We start from the raw sequence: 20,928 nt of genomic DNA, 5'->3' as shown, positions 1-20,928 counted from the left end.
GGCACTTCCTTCTCGGCCTGCTTCCGGGCTTCACCTGCCTTTCGTGCCTGCTGCTTACACTTCTGGTCCAGCTGCTTGAGTTTGGCAGCACAGGCGGCCAGCCTCTCTTCCCGGGCTCGGCGCTCCTCTTCTTCCCGGCGCTTTCGGGCTCGCTCCACCGCCTCGGACATCTCTGACTGAATGAACTTCTGCCTCGGTGAGGGCTTGTCCTCCTTGTCCTCAATGGACTGTTGCCGGAACATGCTGCCCACTGAGGACTTCTGCCAAAAGAACGTCTCTGAGATAAGGCGGTGGGTCGTGGACCCGGGATACAGGGACCATTCCCACTTTGGGATCAGTTCTCCTCCCAAGATCCTCAAGCACCTTCAAGGGGCAGTACAGGCGTGCGGCAGACAGAGCTGGGTTTGAATCCTGCTCTGGCCTCTGCTGTATGTAGAATGTGGTTTAGGCCAAGTGCCAACTCTCCACACCTCACTTCCTTGTTTTTAAAATGGGGACAACAAAGGAAGCTCTTAGGATCGTGAAGGTGAAAACCACGTTTGCAAAGCAATGTGCGACCCACGCGGGAAACACTCTCACCACTGCTGATGGGCATGCAAGCTAAGGGCCTCCACAGCTAAAAACCAGAACAGGAAGCCACACACTGATCATTCCTGGGTCACAAAACTGCTACTCCTGCCCGCACAAAAATACATAAATCCCTGGGTAGAAAGAGCCCTGGCAAAATGAAATTCACTGTCAGTCATAAAGCTGTCAGACATTGAAGCATGTCAGCTGGGCACAGTGGCTCACACCTATAATCCCAGCACTTTGGGAGGCCAAGGCGGGTGGATCACCTGAGGTCAGGAGTTCGAGACCATTCTGGCCACCATGATGAAACACCATCCCTACTAAAAATACAAAAATTAGCTAGGCATGGTGGCGTGCACCTGCAGTCCCAGCTACTTGGGAAACTGAGGCAGGAGAATCGCTTGAACCTGGGAAGTAGAAGTTGCAGTTAGCTGAGATCGTGCCACTGCACTCCAGCCTGGGCAACAGAGCGAGACTCCATCTCTCAAAAAAAAAGCATGTCTAGCCAGGTGTGGTAGCTCATGCCTGTAATTCCTACACTTTGGGGGGCCGATGTGGGGGACTGCATGAGCCTAGGAGCTCAAGACCAGCCTGGGCAATATGGTGAGACCCCATATATATCCCAAAAAAAAAAAAAATTAGGAAAATTCGTTGGACATGGGCACATGCTTATGGTCCCAGCTACTGGGCTGAGGCGGGAAGGATCACTTGAGCCCAGGAGGCTGCAATAAGACGAGATCACACCACTGCACTCCAGCCAGAAGATAGGGCTAGACTCCATAAAAAAAAAAAAAAGGCATGCCTAAAAAAATCTCTTTTGGGTATTTGTCCATTTCTGAGTTTCTTGCCGGTTGCCAGTTACTAGACAACAAGAGGGCCAAAGACGCAGAGTGAAAAGCTCGACACTGGGGCCCTTTCGCACTGGTCTGCAGGGGTCAAGCAGCACGCAGACCTGGCAATGGCACAAATGATGGACAGCTGTCACCTGAGCTCCGGCCACTGAAATTCTAATGAGATCTGACTATCAGAAAAAGATAGGACTTCCTGTTTTGAATGCTAGTTAACATAAATGTATACAGCTGTCAAAAATCAAACCAAAGAAACAGGATCTAGGCCTTTTCTTGTAGGTGAGTTATACTTCGGTAAAAGAAATATACAACAAATTTACTGTAGTCAAGGAGTTTCCTAAAAATTAACTTCTCATAAGCCAGAGATAAGTACTGTAATCATAAATTATAAATTTCCAATTTAGAAGCATGAAGGTACATTTTATATAATATCATCGGAGCCAAAGCATGCAGTTTCCTTTCACTTTGCCATCGAACATGAGCATCCATACCTTTCTAATGGCTGTGTATTGATCAGTTCATGGCTCATACCAAAATCTGCCTATCTGCCTTTATCCCATGGGATTCAATACACCACTGCACATAGCCTTCACACCTAGCCCTGATTACTTCCTTCAGACAATTTCCTGCAAAGGAAATAATAGACTCAGAGGGCACACGTACACCGTCAAGATCTTTGACATGCCTTCCTAAACAGCCCTGAAATTAGTGATCATTTTATAGACTAAATGTTCTGCAAAGTAATTTTAACTGAGACCTATTTTTGTTTTTTTCTTTTTTGAGATACAGTCTTGCTCAGTCGCCCAGGTTGGAGTGTGGTGGCGCCATCTCGGCTCACTGCAAGCTCCACCTCCCGGGTTTATGCCATTCTCCTGCCTCAGCCTCCTGAATAGCTAGGACTACAGGTGCCCGCCACTACGCCTGGCTAGTTTTTTTTTATTTTTAGTAGAGACGGGGTTTCACCGTATTAACCAGGATGGTCTCCATCTCCTGACCTCGTGATCCGCCCGTCTTGGCCTCCCAAAGTTCTGGATTACAGGTGTGAGCCACCGTGCCTGGCCTTTTTTTTTTTTTTTTTTTTTTAAAAAAGAGTCTCGCTCTGTCGCCCAGGCTGGAGTGCAATGGCGCAATCTCGGCTCACTGCAACCTCTGCTTCCTGAATTCAAGTGATTCTCCTGCCTCAGCCTGCTGAGCAGCTGGGAATACAGGCGTGCCGCACCACACCCGGCTAATTTTTGTATTTTTAGTAGAGATGGGGTTTCACCATGTTTGTCAGGCTGGTCTAGAACTTCTGACCTCGTGATCCGCCTGCCTTGGGCTCCCAAAGTGCTGGGATTACAGGTGTGAGCCAACGTGGCTGGGCAAATTCAGACCATTTTTTAAAAAATTTGGTCAGAAGAGGCCGGGTGCATTGGCTCACGCTTGTAATCCTAGTACTTTTTTTGGAGATAGGGTTTTGCTATCTTGACCAGAATGGTCTTGAACTCCTGGTCTCTCAAGCGATCCCTCTGCCTCAGCCTTGCAAAGTGTGTGAGCCACCATGCCCGGCTGTTTTTTATTTTTTATTTTAATTAAAACGAGAGGACAAACGCAGTGGCTCATGCCTATAATCTCAGCACACTGGGAGGCTGAGATAGGAGGATCCCTTAAGCCCAGGAGCACAAGACCAGCCTGGGCAACACAGTAAGACCTCGTCTCTACAAAAAAAATGAATGAAATGAGCCAGATGTGGCAGCACACCGGTAGTCCCAGCTACTGAAGAGGCTGAGGTGGGAGGATCACTTGAGGGTGGGAGGTGAAGGATAGAACAAGGCCTTTTCTCAAAAAAAGTAAAAATAGCAGGGCATGGTGGCTCACACCTATAATCCTAGCACTTTGGCATCACTTGAGCTGGAGTTTTAGACTAGCCTGGGCAACACAGTGAGACCCTGTCTCTACGAAAAAAAATACTTTAAAAAAAAGAAGAAATATAAAAATGAAAAAGAAATGCCCACTTAGGACTTTTCAGAAACCCAACCACTGAACTCAATGAAGTACAAATACATAGGACAGCCAAGGGCCCTTGGTACCTGGTAGTCAGGGCCTGGTGTCCAGCCATGAAGCTTCCTGGACGGTGGCTGAGGGTCTGGCGCCTTTCGGACGACACGGGATGCACCCACTGCTTCAGCCCAGTCCTTCCCTTCCTCTTGAGTCCGCTTAGCGTCCGCACTGTCTGCAGAGCTCATTGACAACTGCCGCTGCCTCCTAGGGTCCCAGCTGTTCCTAGAACAAACCACATTTAATGTTAATTTTTGCAGTCAGGCCAAGCATGTCTGATGTCACTGGTCAGAGGCCTTGGGAATTCCAGTCAGTTGTCCATATCATTTCCTTCATTAGAATGGACCACCACTCCCACCACTTCCATGTGAATTCCACAATTCAGCACCACCATTTATCAAGTCACTCTCATAGAGCCCCAGGTAGGATGTGTCACACTATTTTCACTGATGCAAAAAAAGTCCTCATGACCCTCACTTTAAAGCAAGTTTGTCCAACCACATGTGGCCCAGGACGGCCCTGGGCTTTGGATACAGTGCACCACAAATTCGTAAACTTTCTTAAAACATTACAAGAGGGCCTGGGCGCAGTGGCTCACGCCTGTAATCCTAGCACTTTGGGAGGCTGAGGCAGGCCGATCACTTGAGGTCAGGAGTTTCAAGCCAGGCAGGCCAACATGGTGAAACCAAGTCTCTACTAAAAATACAACAATTAGCCAGGTATGGTAGCAGGCACCTGTAATTCCAGCTACTCGAGGCTGAGGTGGGAGAAGTGCTTGAACCCCAGAGGTGAAGGTTGCAGCGAGCCAAAATCGTGGCACTACACTCCAGCCTGGGCAACAGAGCAAGATCCCAACCCAGAGAGAAAATAATAAAAACACATTGGCCGGGCGCAGTGGTTCAAGTCTGTAATCCCAGCACTTTGGGAGGCCGAGACGGGCGGATCACGAGGTCAGGAGATCGAGACCATCCTGGCTAACATGGTGAAACCCCGTCTCTACTAAAAATACAAAAAAAAAAAAAACTAGCCAGGCGAGGTGGCGGGCGCCTGTAGTCCCAGCTACTCGGGAGGCTGAGGCAGGAGAATGGCGTAAAACCGGGAGGCAGAGCTTGCAGTGAGCTGAGATCCGGCCACTGCACTCCAGCCTAGGCGACAGAGGAAGACTCTGTCTCAAAAAAAAAAAAAAATAATAATAATAATAATACATTATGAGGTATTTTTTCGTGACTTTTTCTTTTTAGCTTATCAGCTATTGTTAGTGTTAGTGTATTTTATGTGTGGCCCAAGACACACTCTTCCAGTGTGGCCCAGCGAAGCCAAAAGATTGGACACCCTTGCTTTAAAAAGTCAGTAGCTGAGTCTCATCAAGGTTAAGGGGGCACCCCTCACAGGGAGGAGCTCACAGATTTGAATCAGGACTCCCAGGTCCGTGTTAGTCTCCTTTTGGTACAGCTCCCTCCCTATACTCTGCACAAGCCAGCTGCTCAATAAATGCCCCTCAAAAGAACATAAGATGATAATAAACAGTGTCACAATAAAAAGAGCAAGAGGAGACAAGCAGAGCCCACACAGCACGGAAAAGGAAGAGGCATTTCAAACAGAGCTGCAGGGGCAGCTGGACAAGAAGGGAGATGGGTGCCATGCTCATCTGGACGCCTCACAGTGGAAGCAATGGGATTGGGGCAAAGCATTGACAAGGGCCCGATAATACCGCAGATCACAGAAAAGCAGGAATCAGGGATGGCGTATGTGTGGGCCTGTATGTCTACCCACACACATGTACATGGGGAGGGAGGGAAGACGAAGCAGGTAACACGGCTTAGGAGATTACAGAGGGGACAACAGTGATTCTGACTTGACTTTGTGAGAAATGGAGACCACAGTAAAGCTGCTGACCTGTCTAAAAGACCTGTGTTTTTAGAAGATGACTATGGACAGGGTGTGATGGATGGGCCACAGAAGACAGGCTGCAAGGATGGAGATGAACTGGTGGACCCATGGATGGTCTGGAAAAGGAGGAGGCCCCAGTGGCCCCAGAGAAAATGAAAAGAGGAGACAGAGTCAGGGCAAGTTTTGGGAGCCAATTGTGTATGAGGAAATAAAGATGCCAAATAAGACATGGACGCTCACACTAAGTCTCTACCAGGTCACCAACCAGCTCAGGGAACACGAGAAAAAGAGCAGGTTTCAGGAGGAGGTCATTCGGGCACTCTGATTTTGAAGTGCCCTTGGTCAAAGCCAGGGGCAAAACTGCTTCCAAAACCAATGTCCAATTCCTTCAGGGGAATATTTGGTTCCCATCACCTCAAAGAGACAAGGAACAGAGTGTCCTACTGCTCTAATCAGGCTCTAAGAGTTTATGTCTTTGCCTTTGATTTAAATTCCTGATCACAGCTCCTTCTGAGCTTAGTGTTCCAGGAACTGACCCCATAGGTACGTCCCGACTGCATCCAAAGCTTCAGTTCAAATCAAACAGCATGAAAGGACATTACAGTATTTCATTTTTTGTGTGTCATCAGAAAAAGAGCAGCAAAGATTATTACCAACTCCTTCCAGAAGATGGGAACTTATTTTAGGAGCTTTTAAGGATGAAGTAACAAAGAAAAAGATGACTCACAGATTTGACTAAACAAATATTCAGTTATTGACAAGAAAACAAAGAGAAAAATATTTGCAAGACAACAGCAAAGCGTTAACATCTAAACAAAATAAAACACATTTTAAAGGAAAGCAGTGATAAATGTGAAGGAAACAGGCATTATACAAAGGAAAAATTCTTACTTGCTAGTACTCAAAAAATACAAATTATAACAACCATATGTACGATTGTTATTAATTTTTTGAGACAGGGCCTTGCTGTGTCACCCAGGCTGGAGTGCAGTGGTGTTATCATGGCTCACTGCAGCCTCGACCTTCTGGACTCCAGTAGTCCTCCCACCTCAGCCTCCTGAGTAGCTGGGACTACAGGTGTACACCATGCCTGGCTAACTGTGGGTTATTTTTTTGTTTTGTTTTGTTTTTGAGACAGAGTCTCACTCTGTTGCCCAGGCTGGAGTACAGGGGTGTGATCTCAGCTCACTGCAAGCTCCACCTCCCGGGTTCATGCCATTCTCCTGCCTCGGCCTCCCAAGTAGCTGAGACTACAGGCGCCTGCCACCACACCCGGGTAGTTTTTTGTAATTTTAGTGGAGACGGGTTTTCACTATGTTAGCCAGGATGGTCTCAATCTCCTGACCTCGTGATCCACCCGCCTTGGCCTCCCAAAGTGCTGGGATTACAGGCGTGAGCCGCCATGCCCGGCCATTGTGGGGTATTATTTTAAAAGTACTAGCAGGTCGGGCGCGGTGGCTCAAGCCTGTAATCCCAGCACTTTGGGAGGCCGAGACGGGCAGATCACGAGGTCAGGAGATCGAGACCATCCTGGCTAACACGGTGAAACCCCGTCTCTACTAAAAAAATACAAAAAACTAGCTGGGCGAGGTGGCGGGCGTCTGTAGTCCCAGCTACTCGGGAGGCTGAGGCAGGAGAATGGCGTAAACCCGGGAGGCGGAGCTTGCAGTGAGCTGAGATCCGGCCACTGCACTCCAGCCCGGGCGACAGAGCAAGACTCCGTCTCAAAAAAAAAAAAAAAAAAAAAAAAGTACTAGCAAATGCTACTAACATTATAAAAACTGGAGGGATGACAGTACAATGCAGTATTTTCTAAAGGAAATTAAGTAAAATTAAACTAGTCTGAGGAAATGATCAAAAAAAAAAAAAAGAGAGACAAAATTAACATGCTCAAATAAATTCAGGAAAGCTGGCATGCATTCTGCTTCTTCACTTCCCCGGTGTACATAATGTTTTTCTTTTTTTTGAGAGAGAGCTTTGCTCTGTCACCCAGGCTGGAGTACAGTGGCGCAATCTTCGCTCACTGCAACCTCTGCCTCCTGGGTTCAAGTAATTCTCCTGCCTCAGCCACCTGAGTAGCTGGGATTACAGGCACATGCCACCACACCTGGTTAATTTTTGTACTTTTAGTAGAGACAGGGTTTCACCATCTTGGGCAGGCTGGTCTCAAACCCCTGACCTCAAGAGATCCACCTGCCTCAACCTTCCAAAGTGCTGCGATTACAGGCATGAGCCACCGTGCCCAGCCCCCAGTGTAGTTTATCATGTTCAAGTCTCTGAGGAATTTGGAGTAAAGAAAGAAGTTGAGGCCGGGCACAGGGGATTACTTGAGCCCAGGAGTTTGAGACCAAACCTGGATAACATGGCAAAACCCCGTCTCTAGCAGAAATACAAAAATTAGCTAGGTATGGTGGCGTGCATCTGTGGTCCTAGCTATTCAGAAGGCTGAGGTGGGAGAATCGCTGAGCCCAGGAGATGGAGGTTGTAGTGAGCCAACATCACATCACGCCACCGCACTCCAGCCCGGGCGAGAGTGAGAGCCTGTCTCAAAAAAAAAAAAAAAAAAAAAGTTGAACCCAGGGAGGTTTCCCAGACTTTCTTGGCCACAGAAGCCTTTTGGGCACAACAGCCACAAGCAATCCATGAAGACGTGGTCTGCATAACACACTTGGGGACACACTGATGTGGTGGTGGAAAGGCCGACTATGCACAGGACACAGTCACACCTGAGGGCAAACTGTGGCTCCCCTCCTTCACAGCCATCATCAGCAGCTGTCACCTCCAGAAGAAACTGGAAACAGCATCTGTCTGCCCACCCAGGTTGCTATGGAAACTGGGAAATGCTCTCGGCACACAGGAGCACCAAGCAGGGATGCACTCACGCTGATGGGGCAGGGACGGGTCCTTACCACTTTGGCCTGCCGTCCTTCACAACTTCTTCCTCCTCTTCATCATCGCTGAACTTCAGTTTCTCAGAGTAGTCCACTTCTTCATGGAGGCCTACAACAGCAGAAGGGCCCAGGAAGAATGAGAAAGAATGAAAAGGTCAGTGGTGGCCGGGCACGGTGGCTCATGCCTGTAATCTCAGCACTTTAGGAGGCTGAGGTGGGCGGCTCATAAGGTCAGGAGTTTGAGACCAGCCTGACCAACATGGTGAAACCCCACCTCTACTAAAAATACAAAAATTAGCTGGGCGTAGTGGCACATGCCTGTAATCCTAGCTACTCAGGAGGCTGAGGCAGGAGGCAGAGGTTGCAGTGAGCCGAGATCGTGCCACTGCACTCCGGCCTGGGCGACAGAGTGAGACTCCGTATCAAAAAAATAAAAAAGAAAAAGAAGGCCGGGCGCGGTGGCTCAAGCCTGTAATCCCAGCACTTTGGGAGGCCGAGACGGGCGGATCACGACGTCAGGAGATCGAGACCATCCTGGCTAACACGGTGAAACCCCGTCTCTACTAAAAAAAAAAATACAAAAAAAAAACTAGCCGGGCGAGGTGGCAGGCGCCTGTAGTCCCAGCTACTTGGGAGGCTGAGGCAGGAGAATGGCGTAAGCCCGGGAGGCGGAGCTTGCAGTGAGCTGAGATCCGGCCACTGTACTCCAGCCTGGGCAACAGAGCGAGACTCCGTCTCAAAAAAAAAAAAAGAAAAAGAAAAGGTCAGTGCACCATTAGAGAGCTTCCTTTGGCCATCCCAGCAGAGGAGCTGAGTCAATCACCTGGCTGCCTCCCCCTGTGACTGAAGGGCAGTTTTGGCTTCTGGTAAGAGCAGGGCAGCTTGGTTAGACTAACCATCCCACAGGTAACAATTCTTAAATCTGAACAATAAATCTTTAAAATCTATTTCAAGGTCCAAGAGGGTGAACAAAGTAGGCAGAAACCAAGTAGTTGTCCTTATAATACAGAAGCTTGACTTGGGAGATTTGTGAGTTACTACTTGCCCTAGGCACTGATCAGCCCAAGTGGCTGAGATGGCAGAAAGCATCCATCACTGAGGACTGTGTGAACAGAGTGTGGTAGGTCCACACAATGGAGTATTATTTGGTCATAAAAAAGAATGAATACAAACACATGCTATAACACAATTAACTGTGAAAACATTATACTAAGTGAAAGAAGCCAGACCAGAAAGGCCACATATTGATTCCACTGATAGGAAATGTCCAGAATGTGCAAATCCATAAAAGTAGATTTATTTTTGCCACAGGATTAGGAGGTGGCAGAGAGCGCCTGCCAACAGGTATTGGGTTTCTTTTTTGAGTGATGGAAATATTCTGAAATTGAAGAGTCACGGTAGTTGTACAACCTTGTGAATATACTAAAAACCACTAAACCATAGACTTTAAAAGGTAAATTTTATGTTATATGACAATCATGTCAATCATATAATTATATTAAAATTATGTGAATCATATAATCATATAATTCACAGTGGCTCACATCTGTAATCCCAGCGCTTTGGAAGGTCGAGACAGGAAAATCACTTGCGGCCCGAATTTGAGACCAGCCTGGGCAACATGACGAAATCATATCTCTACTAAAAATACGGAAAATTAGCCAGCCACAGGGGTGCACACCTGTAGTCCCAGCTACTATGGAGGCTGAGGTGAGAGAATCACCTAAGCCCAGGAAGTTGAGGTTGCAGTGAGCTGTTACTGTGCCAGCGCACTCCAGCTTGGGCAACACAGCAAGATCCTGCCTCAAACACAAGGCTAACTGAGCACTATGATGTATGCCTGCAGTCCTGGCTACACAGGAGACTAAGGCGGGAGGATTGCTTGAGCCCAGGAGTTTAAGACCAGTCTGGGCAACAGAGCAAGACCCCATCTCTAGAAAAAATAAATTAAGTTAAAATAAAAGAAATTTTAAAAGGTAACAACAAAAACTCAATCTAATTAAAAGGCAGAGTTAGGAACTGAAAAAGCAAGTTGCAATTATGTGCTGTCTACTAAATAATCACTTTAAATACAAACACAAAGGAGTTTAAAGGAAAAGAATGGAAAAAGATATTCCCTGGAAACAGTAAGTCAGAGCAATGGTGAACACAGGACAAAAGAGACTGCAAGACAATAGACTACTAGAGATAAGGAGGGAAATGTAGAAACACACCAGAAAGGCATGGAAACTATAAATGTGTGTAAGCAGCTTCAAAATAAATGAAGTAGAAACCAACAGTATAAAAGGGAGAAAGAGATAAATGCATAATTAGAGTTTAACATCTCACTTTCCTTAACTGACAGAAGCAGACAAAAATATCAGTAAATATACAATAAGATCTGAATGCCACCATCAACCACCTTGACTAAGTTGGAACATACAAAACATGACGCCCAACAACAACTGTAGAATATATACTTTTCAAAGTGCACCTGAAATATTCTCCAAGACAGATCATATCTTAGTCATAAAACAAGTCTTACTAACTTGAAAACAACTGAAATCATACAGAATGTGCTCTCTGGCTATAAGACATCTAAACTAGCAATCTAGAAATGCCCCAATAATAAAAAATTGCCTCAATGATTTAAAAAATCATGTAAAATAGATACAGAAAACAAGTCAAACAATGGAGAAAATGAACAAAGCCAAAAGCTGCTGCTTCGTAAAGATTAATAAAACTTAATTCGATTCCTTGGCAGAAATGAAGAAAAAGAAATATATAAATTATCAGGAATTAAAAGATATCACTACAGGATGGGCGCGGTGGCTCAAGCCTGTAATCCCAGCACTTTGGGAGGCCGAGACGGGCAGATCACAAGGTCAGGAGATCGAGACCATCCTGGCTAACATGGTGAAACCCCGTCTCTACTAAAAAATACAAAAAAAGAAAAAAAAAACTAGCCGGGCGAGGTGGCGGGCACCTATAGTCCCAGCTACTCGGGAGGCTGAGGCGGGACAATGGCGTAAACTAGGGAGGCGGAGCTTGCAGTGAGCTGAGATCCGGCCACTGCACTCCAGCCCCGGCGACAGAGCGAGACTCCGTTTCAAAAAAAAAAAAAAAATCACTACAGATCCTACAGACATCAAAAGGATAATGTAATGTATTTTCAACAACTTTATGTTAATAATTTAAACAACTCAAAAGAAATGAAAAAATTCCTCAAAAAACACAACTTACTGAAAAACTTACAGGAAATGACATAGGAAATCTGCACAGTCTCCTAACTAATCAAATCAAATAAATTGCTGAAAACATTGGCCGGGCGCGGTGGCTCACGCCTGTAATCCCAGCACTTTGGGAGGCCGAGATGGGCGGATCACGAGGTCAGGAGATTGAGACCATCCTGACTAACACGGTGAAACCCTGTCTCTACTAAAAATACAAAAATTAGCCGGGCGTGGTGGCGGGTGCCTGTAGTCCCAGCTACACAGGAGGCTGAGGCAGGAGAATGGCGTGAACCTGGGAGGCAGAGCTTGCAGTGAGTGGAGATCGCGCCACCGCACTCCAGCCTGGGTGACAGAGCGAGACTCCGTCTCAAAAAAAAAAAAAAAAAAAAGCCGGGCGCAGTGGCTCAAGCCTGCAATCCCAGCACTTTGGGAGGCCGAGACAGGTGGATCACGAGGTCAGGAGATCGAGACCATCCTAGCTAACACGGTGAAACCCCGTCTCTATTAAAAAATACTAAAAAAAACTAGCCAGGCGAGGTGGCGGGCGCCTGTAGTCCCAGCTACTCGGGAGGCTGAGGCCGGAGAATGGCGTAAACCCGGGAGGTGGAGCTTGCAGTGAGCTGAGATCTGGCCACTGCACTCCAGCCCGGGCGACAGAGCGAGACTCCGTTTCAAAAAAAAAAAAAAAAGAGAAAGCTCCAGGGGCAAAACTGTTTCACTGGTAAAGTAATACTGGCCAGGCACACTGGCCCACATCTGTAATCCTAGCCACTCAGAAGGTGAGGCAGGAAGATCACTTGAGCACAGGAGTTTGAGGCTGCGTTGAGCCATTATTGCAGCAGTGCACTCAGTCTGGGTGACAAAGTGAGAGACTCTGTCTCAAAAAACAAAAAAAAAAAAAGAAAAAGAAAAATATGTAATACCAATCTTACAAAAATACCAATCTTATTTTTTAGGAAAGTAGAGAAGGAACACTCCACAACTCATTTTATAAGCCCAGCATAACTTGATACCAAAACCTGACAAAAGACATTAAAAGAATAGAAAATTACAGACTAATATCCCTCATGACAGAACTTTAACAACATATTAACAAACTGGGTCTAGGCATACAAAAAGGGAGGGTTTATTCTAAGAATGCAAGGTTGGTTTAGCATTAAAAAAAAAAAATCAATGCAATCTATTATCAAAATAAAGGAGAAAAATAATATGATCACGGATGTAGAAAAGCAGTGAACATAATGCAATATCCATAATTTAAAAAAACAAAAAACCCAAAGGCTCCGCAAACTAGACTCAGAAGGCAACACATCCTCAACCTGAAAAACAGCATCTCTGAAAAACCCACAGCTAACACTTCATGTTGACACACGAAACATTTTCGTTCTAAGATCAGAAAGAACTTGAGGTTAACATTGTACTAGAAGTATATCACAGTGCAATAAGGCAAATACAAATAAATAAATAAAAGGCACATAATCTGAAAAAGTCAACTCCTTATTTACAAACTCCATAAGGGTCTATGTAGAAAACTCTAAGAAATCAACAAAAACTAGTAAAACTAATGTACTCAACAAAGTGTCTGGTACCAGTGAATACAAAAAAGCAAAAATCAACTCTATTTTCTTTTTCTTTTTTTTTTTTTGAGACTAAGTCTTGCTCTATCACCTAGGCTGGAATGCAGTGGCACAATCTTGGCTCATTGCAACCTCTGCCTCCCGGTTCAAGCAATTATCCCGCCTCAGCCTCCCAAGTAGATGGGACTACCGGCACGTGCCACCACACCTGGCTAATTTTTTGTATTTTTAGTAGAGACAGGGTTTCACCATGTTAGCCAAGATGGTCTCCATCTCCTGATCTTGTGATCCACCCACCTCAGCCTCCCAAAGTGCTGGGATTACAGGCGTGAGCCACCGCGCCCTGCCTCAGCTATATTTTCTATATAACGACAGCAAACCCTTGAAAAATAAAATCGTTCTTAGAAATCAATGCCATTTATAATAGCATCAAAAAACCATAAAATGCCTTAGAATAAATTTAACAATAGAACATTCAGGACCTCTACATGAAAACTCTGAAGACACTGCTGAGAGAAATGAAAGCCCTAAAAAAGAGAGACACCAGGTTCCTGAACCTAAAGATTCAAAATTAAGGGCCGGACATGGTGGCTCATACCTGTAATCCCAACACTTTGGGAGGCCACAAGGCAGGCCGATCACCTGAGGTCAGGAGTTCGAGATCAGTCTGGCCAACATGGTGAAACTTCATCTCTACTAAAAATATAACAGTTAGCTGGGCGAAGTGGCCCACATCTGTAATCCCAGCTACTTGGGAGACTGAGACATGAGAATTGCTTGAACCCAGGAAGCAGAGGCTGCTGTGAGCTGAGATAATGCCATTGCACTCCAGCCATATCAAAAAAAAAAAAAAAAAAAAACACCACCAAGTTTCAAAGTTAAGATGTCAGGTGAGGCGCAGTGACTCATGTCTGTAATCCCAGCACTTTGGGATGCTGAGGTAGGCAGATCACAAGGTCAGGAGTTCGAGACCAGCCTGGCCAACATGGTGAAACCCCGTCTCTACTAAAAATACAAAAATTAGCTGGGCATGGTGGTGCACGCCTGTCATTCCAGCCACTCAGGAGGCTGAGGCAGAAGAATCACTTAACCTGAGAGGAGGAGGTTGCAATGAGCCGAGATCGTGCCACTGAACTCCAGCCTGGGCGACAGAGAAAGATTCTGTCTCGGAAAAAAAGACAAACAAAAAATTAAGATGTCACTTATCTCATCACAGATTCAACATAATCCTAATCAAAATGCCCGCGGGCTCTTTGTAAATACTGACAGGTTGATCCTAAATTTATGCGGAAGCAAACAATCTTGGAAAAGAACAATGTTGGAAAACTTACACTACTGAAATTTAAAGTTTACTATAGGCCGGGCACGGTGGCTGAAGCCTGTAATCCCAGCACTTTGGGAGGCCGAGACGGGCGGATCACGAGGTCAGGAGATCGAGACCATCCTGGCTAACACGGTGAAACCCCGTCTCTACTAAAAAATATTAAAAAACTAGCCGGGTGAGGTGGCGGGCGCCTGTAGTCCCAGCTATTAGGGAGGCTGAGGCAGGAGAATGGTGTAAACCCGGGAGGCGGAGCTTGCAGTGAGCTGAGATCCAGCCACTGCACTCCAGCCTGGGCCACAGAGCAAGACTCCGTCTCAAAAAAAAAAAAAAAAAAAAAAAGTTTACTATAAACCCACAGTGTGGTATTGGCATGAGGAACAAATAGATCAATGGAACAGTGTCCAGAAATAGACCAATGCTTTTATAGTCAATTGATTTTTGGCAAAGGTTCCAAAGCAATTCGATAGGGAAAGTCTTATCAACAAATGTTGTGGAGAACCGGCCATATGGGAAAAAACAAACCTTGACTCCTATCTTATACCATGTACAAAAATTAATCCAATGTGGATCAAAGACCTAAAATTAATAGTTAAAACTATAAAACATCTAGGAATATCTTTACCACCAAGGGAAAGCAAACCTTTTTTTTTTTTTTTTTTGAGACGGAGTCTCGCTCGGCCGCCCAGGCTGGAGTGCAGTGGCCGGATCTCAGCTCACTGCAAGCTCTGCCTCCTGGGTTTACGCCATTCTCCTGCCTCAGCCTCCCGAGTAGCTGGGACTACAGGCGCCCGCCACCTCTCCCGACTAGTTTTTTGTATTTTTTTTTAGTACAGATGGGGTCTCACCATGTTAGCCAGGATGGTCTCGATCTCCTGACCTCGTGATCCGCCCGTCTCGGCCTCCCAAAGTGCTGGGATTACAGGTTTGAGCCACCGCGCCCGGCCGCAAACATTTTTTTAAACAGGACACAAAAATAATAACCACAAAAAACCCAAATTTATAAATTAAACTTCAAAATTCAAACTTCTGCTCATCAAAACAGTGTTTAAAAAAATTAAGACAAAGAATCCGATATGTAAATATATTTGCAAAATAAAAGTTGCAAAGGGTCTGTATCCAGGGCTGGTATCCTACCACTCAATTTTTTAAAATTCAGACACCAAACAAAGGACAATATATCAGTTGTCAAACAGCACCTAAAAGTGTGTTTATCATCATTAGTCATCAGCAACACGCAAATTAACAGCACAATGAGACACCACTAAACACCCACTAGAATGGCTAAAATTAAAAAGACAAACATGTTCAAGGCTGCAGTGAGCTTTGATCACACCACTGCACTGCAACCTAGGAAACAAAGTGAGACCCTGTCTCTTTAAAAAAAAAAAAAAAGATGAACACCAAAATGTAAGCTCCAGACCTACCAAATTCTCACACACTGCAGTTGGGAATGTAAAATGGCATAACCACCAGGAGAAAAGGTTTGGACAGGTCTTAAACACTTAATCCTATGCCTACCCATTGACCCAACAATTCTAGATATTTACCCAAGAGAAACAGAAGTATGGTGTAGAGTGGGGCTTTTGAATGAATAAACAAATTACAGTATATTGATGCATTAGGACATATCTCAGCAACTAAAAGCAACTGACATATAAACAACACTGATGAATATGAAAGCCATACAAGAGTAAAAACTGTATGACTCTACTCATCTGAAGTCTTGATAACTAGGCAAAACTAATCTAGGGTAAAGTGAATCAGAAGAGCAGCAGGCCGGTGAGCAGCCGCAGGGCAGAACTCTGGAGAGGCAATGAGGAAGCCTGGGGTGGTGAGGGAAATGTTCTCTCTTTCTCTCTGGATATGGATGTGTATGATATACACGTATCCGTTTGTAAAACTGTACAGGTAAAATGTGACATGAGTGCCTTTCACTGTAATTAAAATCTACCTGAAAATAAATAAAAAGAATTATGAAAGAAAATAATCAGGTTGGGGGATAGGGAGTGGGTAGGGATAAAGGAGTAAGAGTGGCAGAACAAGCCGGGTTTGTGGCACCCACGTGTAGTTCCAGCTACTCCAGAGGCTAAGGCAGGAGGAAGAGTTTGAGGCTGCAGTTCACCATGATGGACTCTGCGAACAGCCACTCCACTCCAGAATGGGAAACACAGCCAGACCCTTTCTCTATCCGTCTTTTTTTTTCTTTTTGAGACGGTGTCTCGCTCTGTCACCTAGGCTGGAGTGCAGTGGCACGATCTCAGCTCACTGCAACCTCTGCTTCCTGGGTTCAAGTGATTCTCCTTCCTCAGCCTCCTGAGTAGCTGGGATTACAGGTGTGCGCCACCACACCTGGCTGATTTTTGTATTTTTCGTAGAGACAGGGTTTCACCATGTTAGACAGGATGGTCTCGATCTCCTGACCTCGTGATCTGCCCACCTCGGCCTCCCAAAGGGATTACAGGCGTGAGCCACCGTGCCCAGCCTTCCTTTTTATTTTTTTTTACTGCTCCTTGCAAAGCAGGGCTAACCAATAGGTAGTATGCCCAGAGTAGCTGAGACCCTGTCTCTTGGAAAAAAATTAAACAAAAACTGAATGGCAGAACACTGGTACTCATTGAACCTGAGTGATCAGTGGTTGGGAGCTATTATTTTCTTTTTTGTTTAAATTTTGTATCATCAATAATTTTTTAAAAGTTAACAACAAAACTGTAAGGTCAAGACTAAAAACCAAAAGAAGCTAATGGCTTGGCCAGGAAGGAACCGCTAGTTGGGGAGTAAATGAGGAAGGAGGGCATCGGGGCTGCTTCCCTGTCCTGCTCTTAGTCCCTATCTTGCCAAGGGAAAACACACGGTGGCGCCACGGGGTTTCCATCCCTGGTAAGCACAGATGTATTCTGGCCCTGCCCGTCTAAACCATCCGTGCTTCTCTGCCCACCTGCCCAGCCATCATCGGCATCGGCGTCCAGATCGTCAAGGCCCTTCAGGTTTTCTGCGTTGATAATGGTGGGCCGTGGTGCCCGCTCCACCAGCTGCCTTAGCGGGCGGAGTGGGCGAGACACTCCCAGCCTGTTTTCTTTTCTGATAAAAGAGAGAAAAGTAAAGATGATGGAATCATGTTCAGTCTACAGACGGAAGCAAAATCAAATACCTTTCCAAAAATAAGTTCCACACTGCAAAGGTTCATGTTTAATATTTCTATCAGTTCCTTTAAAAGAAATATATAATGCGCAAACAAGTACATCCCAGAAAGAAGTTCTGCTTTGTCCTGCAGTTTTACATGCTGGTCGCTAAGGCCTAGGGCAGCAGCAACATGCACGTGCCAGAACTTCAACTCTACCAGGCACCTGAAATCATGACTCAATCTCTCAATCAGCTCTGAATTCCAGCCACCACCCCACACACCCTGCCACGCTGAGCTGGTAAAGTTCTCTGTGGTCTCCAGGAGACACAGCACTTTCTGTTCATCATGCCCTCATCCTGACCAGAATCACCACCGGACTCATCTCTACACACGTGACTGTAACACGATGGACTCACCCGTCTTGGTCATTCATCTGGAACTGTCTAAAAGGAACTCGAGGTTCAAGGCGGAGCTGAGGAAGGGGAAAAGAGCCTCGTTCCACTGTACCCTGGTTTTCTGATGACTTTGGCGAACACATCTGAAACATAACATCGATGAACAGGATTTGCTGGTAATGGCCCAAATTGCAATCTCCACTTAAATCAGAATGTGTTTTGTCAAGTGGAAAATGGGAAAAAGAAACAGGAAAGTCTTGGGGTTTCCTAATTAATCCTACCGCCATCTCCCCCATTTCATTCCTGCTGTCAGTAAGTAGACCTGGGGACCTATGTCAGGGAAAACCTGCCTCTCCTGTTTCTAAAGAACCAAAGGCTAAAATGATATCCACATCACCAGGGAAAGAAGCCAGAGGCCCTGAAGATTTAAAAAGCAGGGAGAGAAAATGCAAAACGAGTGGAAGCCTCAGAAGTAGGGTAACAGGGCCAAGAGAAGACCCCAAGGGGGACATTCAACCACCTGACCTATCTGCTGGACACAATCCAACTTGATGGGGGGAAAAAAGTACACTCTGAAGACTTACAAAAGCAGGAAGCATATCATGGTATGTAGGTGGGTGGTATACATTTCCCATGAACTGTGAAGCCCCTTTTCGGACAGGCTGAGCCGGGCGGAGAGAGGGGTCCTTAGAATCGCTGGTACATGCCGAGGAGGGGGCTCCATCTCCCGTACTCGAGTTCCTGCTGCCCAGCTCAGTTGGGGAGGTGCTCAGAGACGTGGCAGAAATTATGTGTCGCCCACCGCCCTCCCTCCAGCTTGTCACATCTGGAAATTGAAAGGGGGCAAAAGGGGAGAGGGAAGAGGAGGGGGAAGGAGGGATCGTATGAGGTTCTGAAGGTCAAGGGACCCCCTCCTTCAACAAAAAAATAAAATGAAAAACAAAAAACACCAAAAGTGAAGAACTGTTAAAATCCGTCAGGGAAGGTTGGGGCAGACCCTTGGCCAATGGGGATGAACTTGCTGAGGGAAGTCTGACTGTGAAATATAAAATGAGATCTACTCAGAGAGAAGGCTTCATCAGTGAGTAACAATCACCACCCTTCCCCCTAGTCTTCTACCCAGAGATAGGAAGACGGCCCTGATGAAAACAGCCTTGGGTCATTCCTTCAATGAACGCTGACCAGCCCACTTAAGGTCAGCACTGGACTACACATTAAAACAGGAGCGAGTTCCAGGCGCGGTGGTTTCAGGCTTTGATTAGCAGTGGCACCTTTTAATAAAGATCCCCCAGCCCACAAAATAGGCAAAGTGCAGCTGCTGTCCTTCCAGCGGAGGTGCGGGGCACTTGTGTAGCCCACAGGCAGAAACCTGCCGACCTGTCTTTTTTAAATGATGCTTTCTATTGCCAAATGTAGTAAGATCGGGTGGAAATTATTAGAGGCCAACAAGAAATCAAATGAGACAACAGGTCCTTGTTTTCGGTCACCTTTTGGTTAGAAGCTGAAGCACAACAGTCTCTGAGTTACACAACCCTTAAGGGAAAGAGACCCAGGCCGTGTCTGACCCCAGTTCTTCAACCCCTTTGCTGTGAGATCTGGGGCAAGGCGAGGTCACCCCATCCATGTGTCCTCGTCTTCTCCAATGAGGAGATGGAACTGATGCTTAGAAGCTTCTTCTATGTCCGCATTTTTATAGTCCCACAAAGCAGCTCATCTTAATGAATCCCAGAAAGATATAATTCATGTCCCCTAAAATGAAGCAAACAGGCCAGGCGCGGTGGCTCACGCCTGTCATCCCAGCACTTTGGGAGGCCGAGGCAGGTGGATCACAAGGTCAGGAGATTGAGACCATCCTAGCTAACACGGTGAAACCCCATCTCTACTAAAAATACAAAAAATTAGTCAGGCATGGTGGTGGGCGCCTGTAGTCCCAGTTACTCAGGAGACTGAGGCAGGAGAATCAGTTGAACCTGGGAGGCAGAGGTTGCAGTGAGCCAAGATCGCACCACTGCACTCCAGCCTGGGGGACAGAGCAAGACTCTGTCTCAAAATAAATAAATAAATAAAAAGGCCGGGCACGGTGACTCACGCCTGTAATCCCAGCACTTTGGGAGGCTGAGATGGGCGGATCACCAGAGGTCAGGAGTTCAAGACCAGCCTGACCAACATGGAGAAACTCCGCCTCTACTAAAAATACAAAATTAGCCGGGCGTGGTGGCGCATGCCTGTAATCCCAGCTACTCGGGAGGCTGAGGCAGGAGAATCATTTGAACCCGTGAGGCGGAGGTTGTGGTGAGCCGAGATCGTACCATTGCACTCCACTCTGGACAACAAGAGTGAAACTCCATCTCAAAAAAAAAAAAAAAAAAAAAAAAACTACGAAGCAAAATAAACCAGTCCTGTGTGGGCCACTGGAAAGGCAGTGAGTGCTGGTTTAAGTAAGACACATCCACAGTGATCACTGACTTACAGGACATCACTTCTGACTTGAATGGGAGAGGCCTCAAGACAAGCAAACAAAAGGCCCTCACGTTTCAAGACCTGATCAAGTTCCCTGGACTACATGAGCCACTTCAAAATCCCTGAGTAGAACACATGGAAAATCGCATTCCTAAACACCACCTTAACCTTCAGCCACCCTCGGCTTCCAAGGAGAAATTTCCAGCAAGAAGTGCTACACAATCTGGCCCCTTCCCTGGCCGACCTAAGATGAGGGAGCAGTAGAGAACAGTGCCGGCTGATTTAAGTCACAATCCCCAGAGGAATGGGTTAAAACTACAGGTCCTAACTGGGCTGGGGGAAGGGAGGACTGGAAATCAGACTCCTTCACCAGCTCCCCAGTGATTCTGACTAGGCGCAACTAGGATTGGGAGCTTTAGAAAACAAGCTCCTGAACTGGGGACCTGAGTTAATTGGTCCTTTGTCTGGCCTTACCACAGTTACCAGGCACAGCAAAACTAACAACCGGATGACAGAGGGGGAGGGGACAGGCCTGGCCCAACCCAGGAGACAAAAAAGGCACAATGCCCAATGGCCTAGGCAGCAAGTCCAATGGACGCACAG

General features: G+C 46.3%; 1 protein-coding gene across 1 annotated transcript in view; it reads right to left on the bottom strand.

Annotated features, from left to right (window-relative positions):
• PRRC2B (proline rich coiled-coil 2B) overlaps positions 1-20,928 on the bottom strand; it is an 82,118-nt gene that overhangs the window by 34,672 nt on the left and 26,518 nt on the right. Inside the window, 6 exon segments of the mRNA XM_033194270.1 lie at positions 2-260; positions 3,488-3,680; positions 8,255-8,345; positions 17,285-17,427; positions 17,887-18,008; positions 18,450-18,691. Of these exon segments, the coding sequence (XP_033050161.1) occupies positions 2-260; positions 3,488-3,680; positions 8,255-8,345; positions 17,285-17,427; positions 17,887-18,008; positions 18,450-18,691 (1,050 nt within the window).

Source organism: Trachypithecus francoisi, unplaced genomic scaffold (assembly GCF_009764315.1).
Source record: "Trachypithecus francoisi isolate TF-2019V2 unplaced genomic scaffold, Tfra_2.0 Contig01585, whole genome shotgun sequence".
NCBI lineage: Eukaryota > Metazoa > Chordata > Mammalia > Primates > Cercopithecidae > Trachypithecus > Trachypithecus francoisi.
The sequence above is the reverse complement of the archived record's forward strand: the minus strand, read 5'-3'. Positions and strand labels throughout refer to the sequence as shown.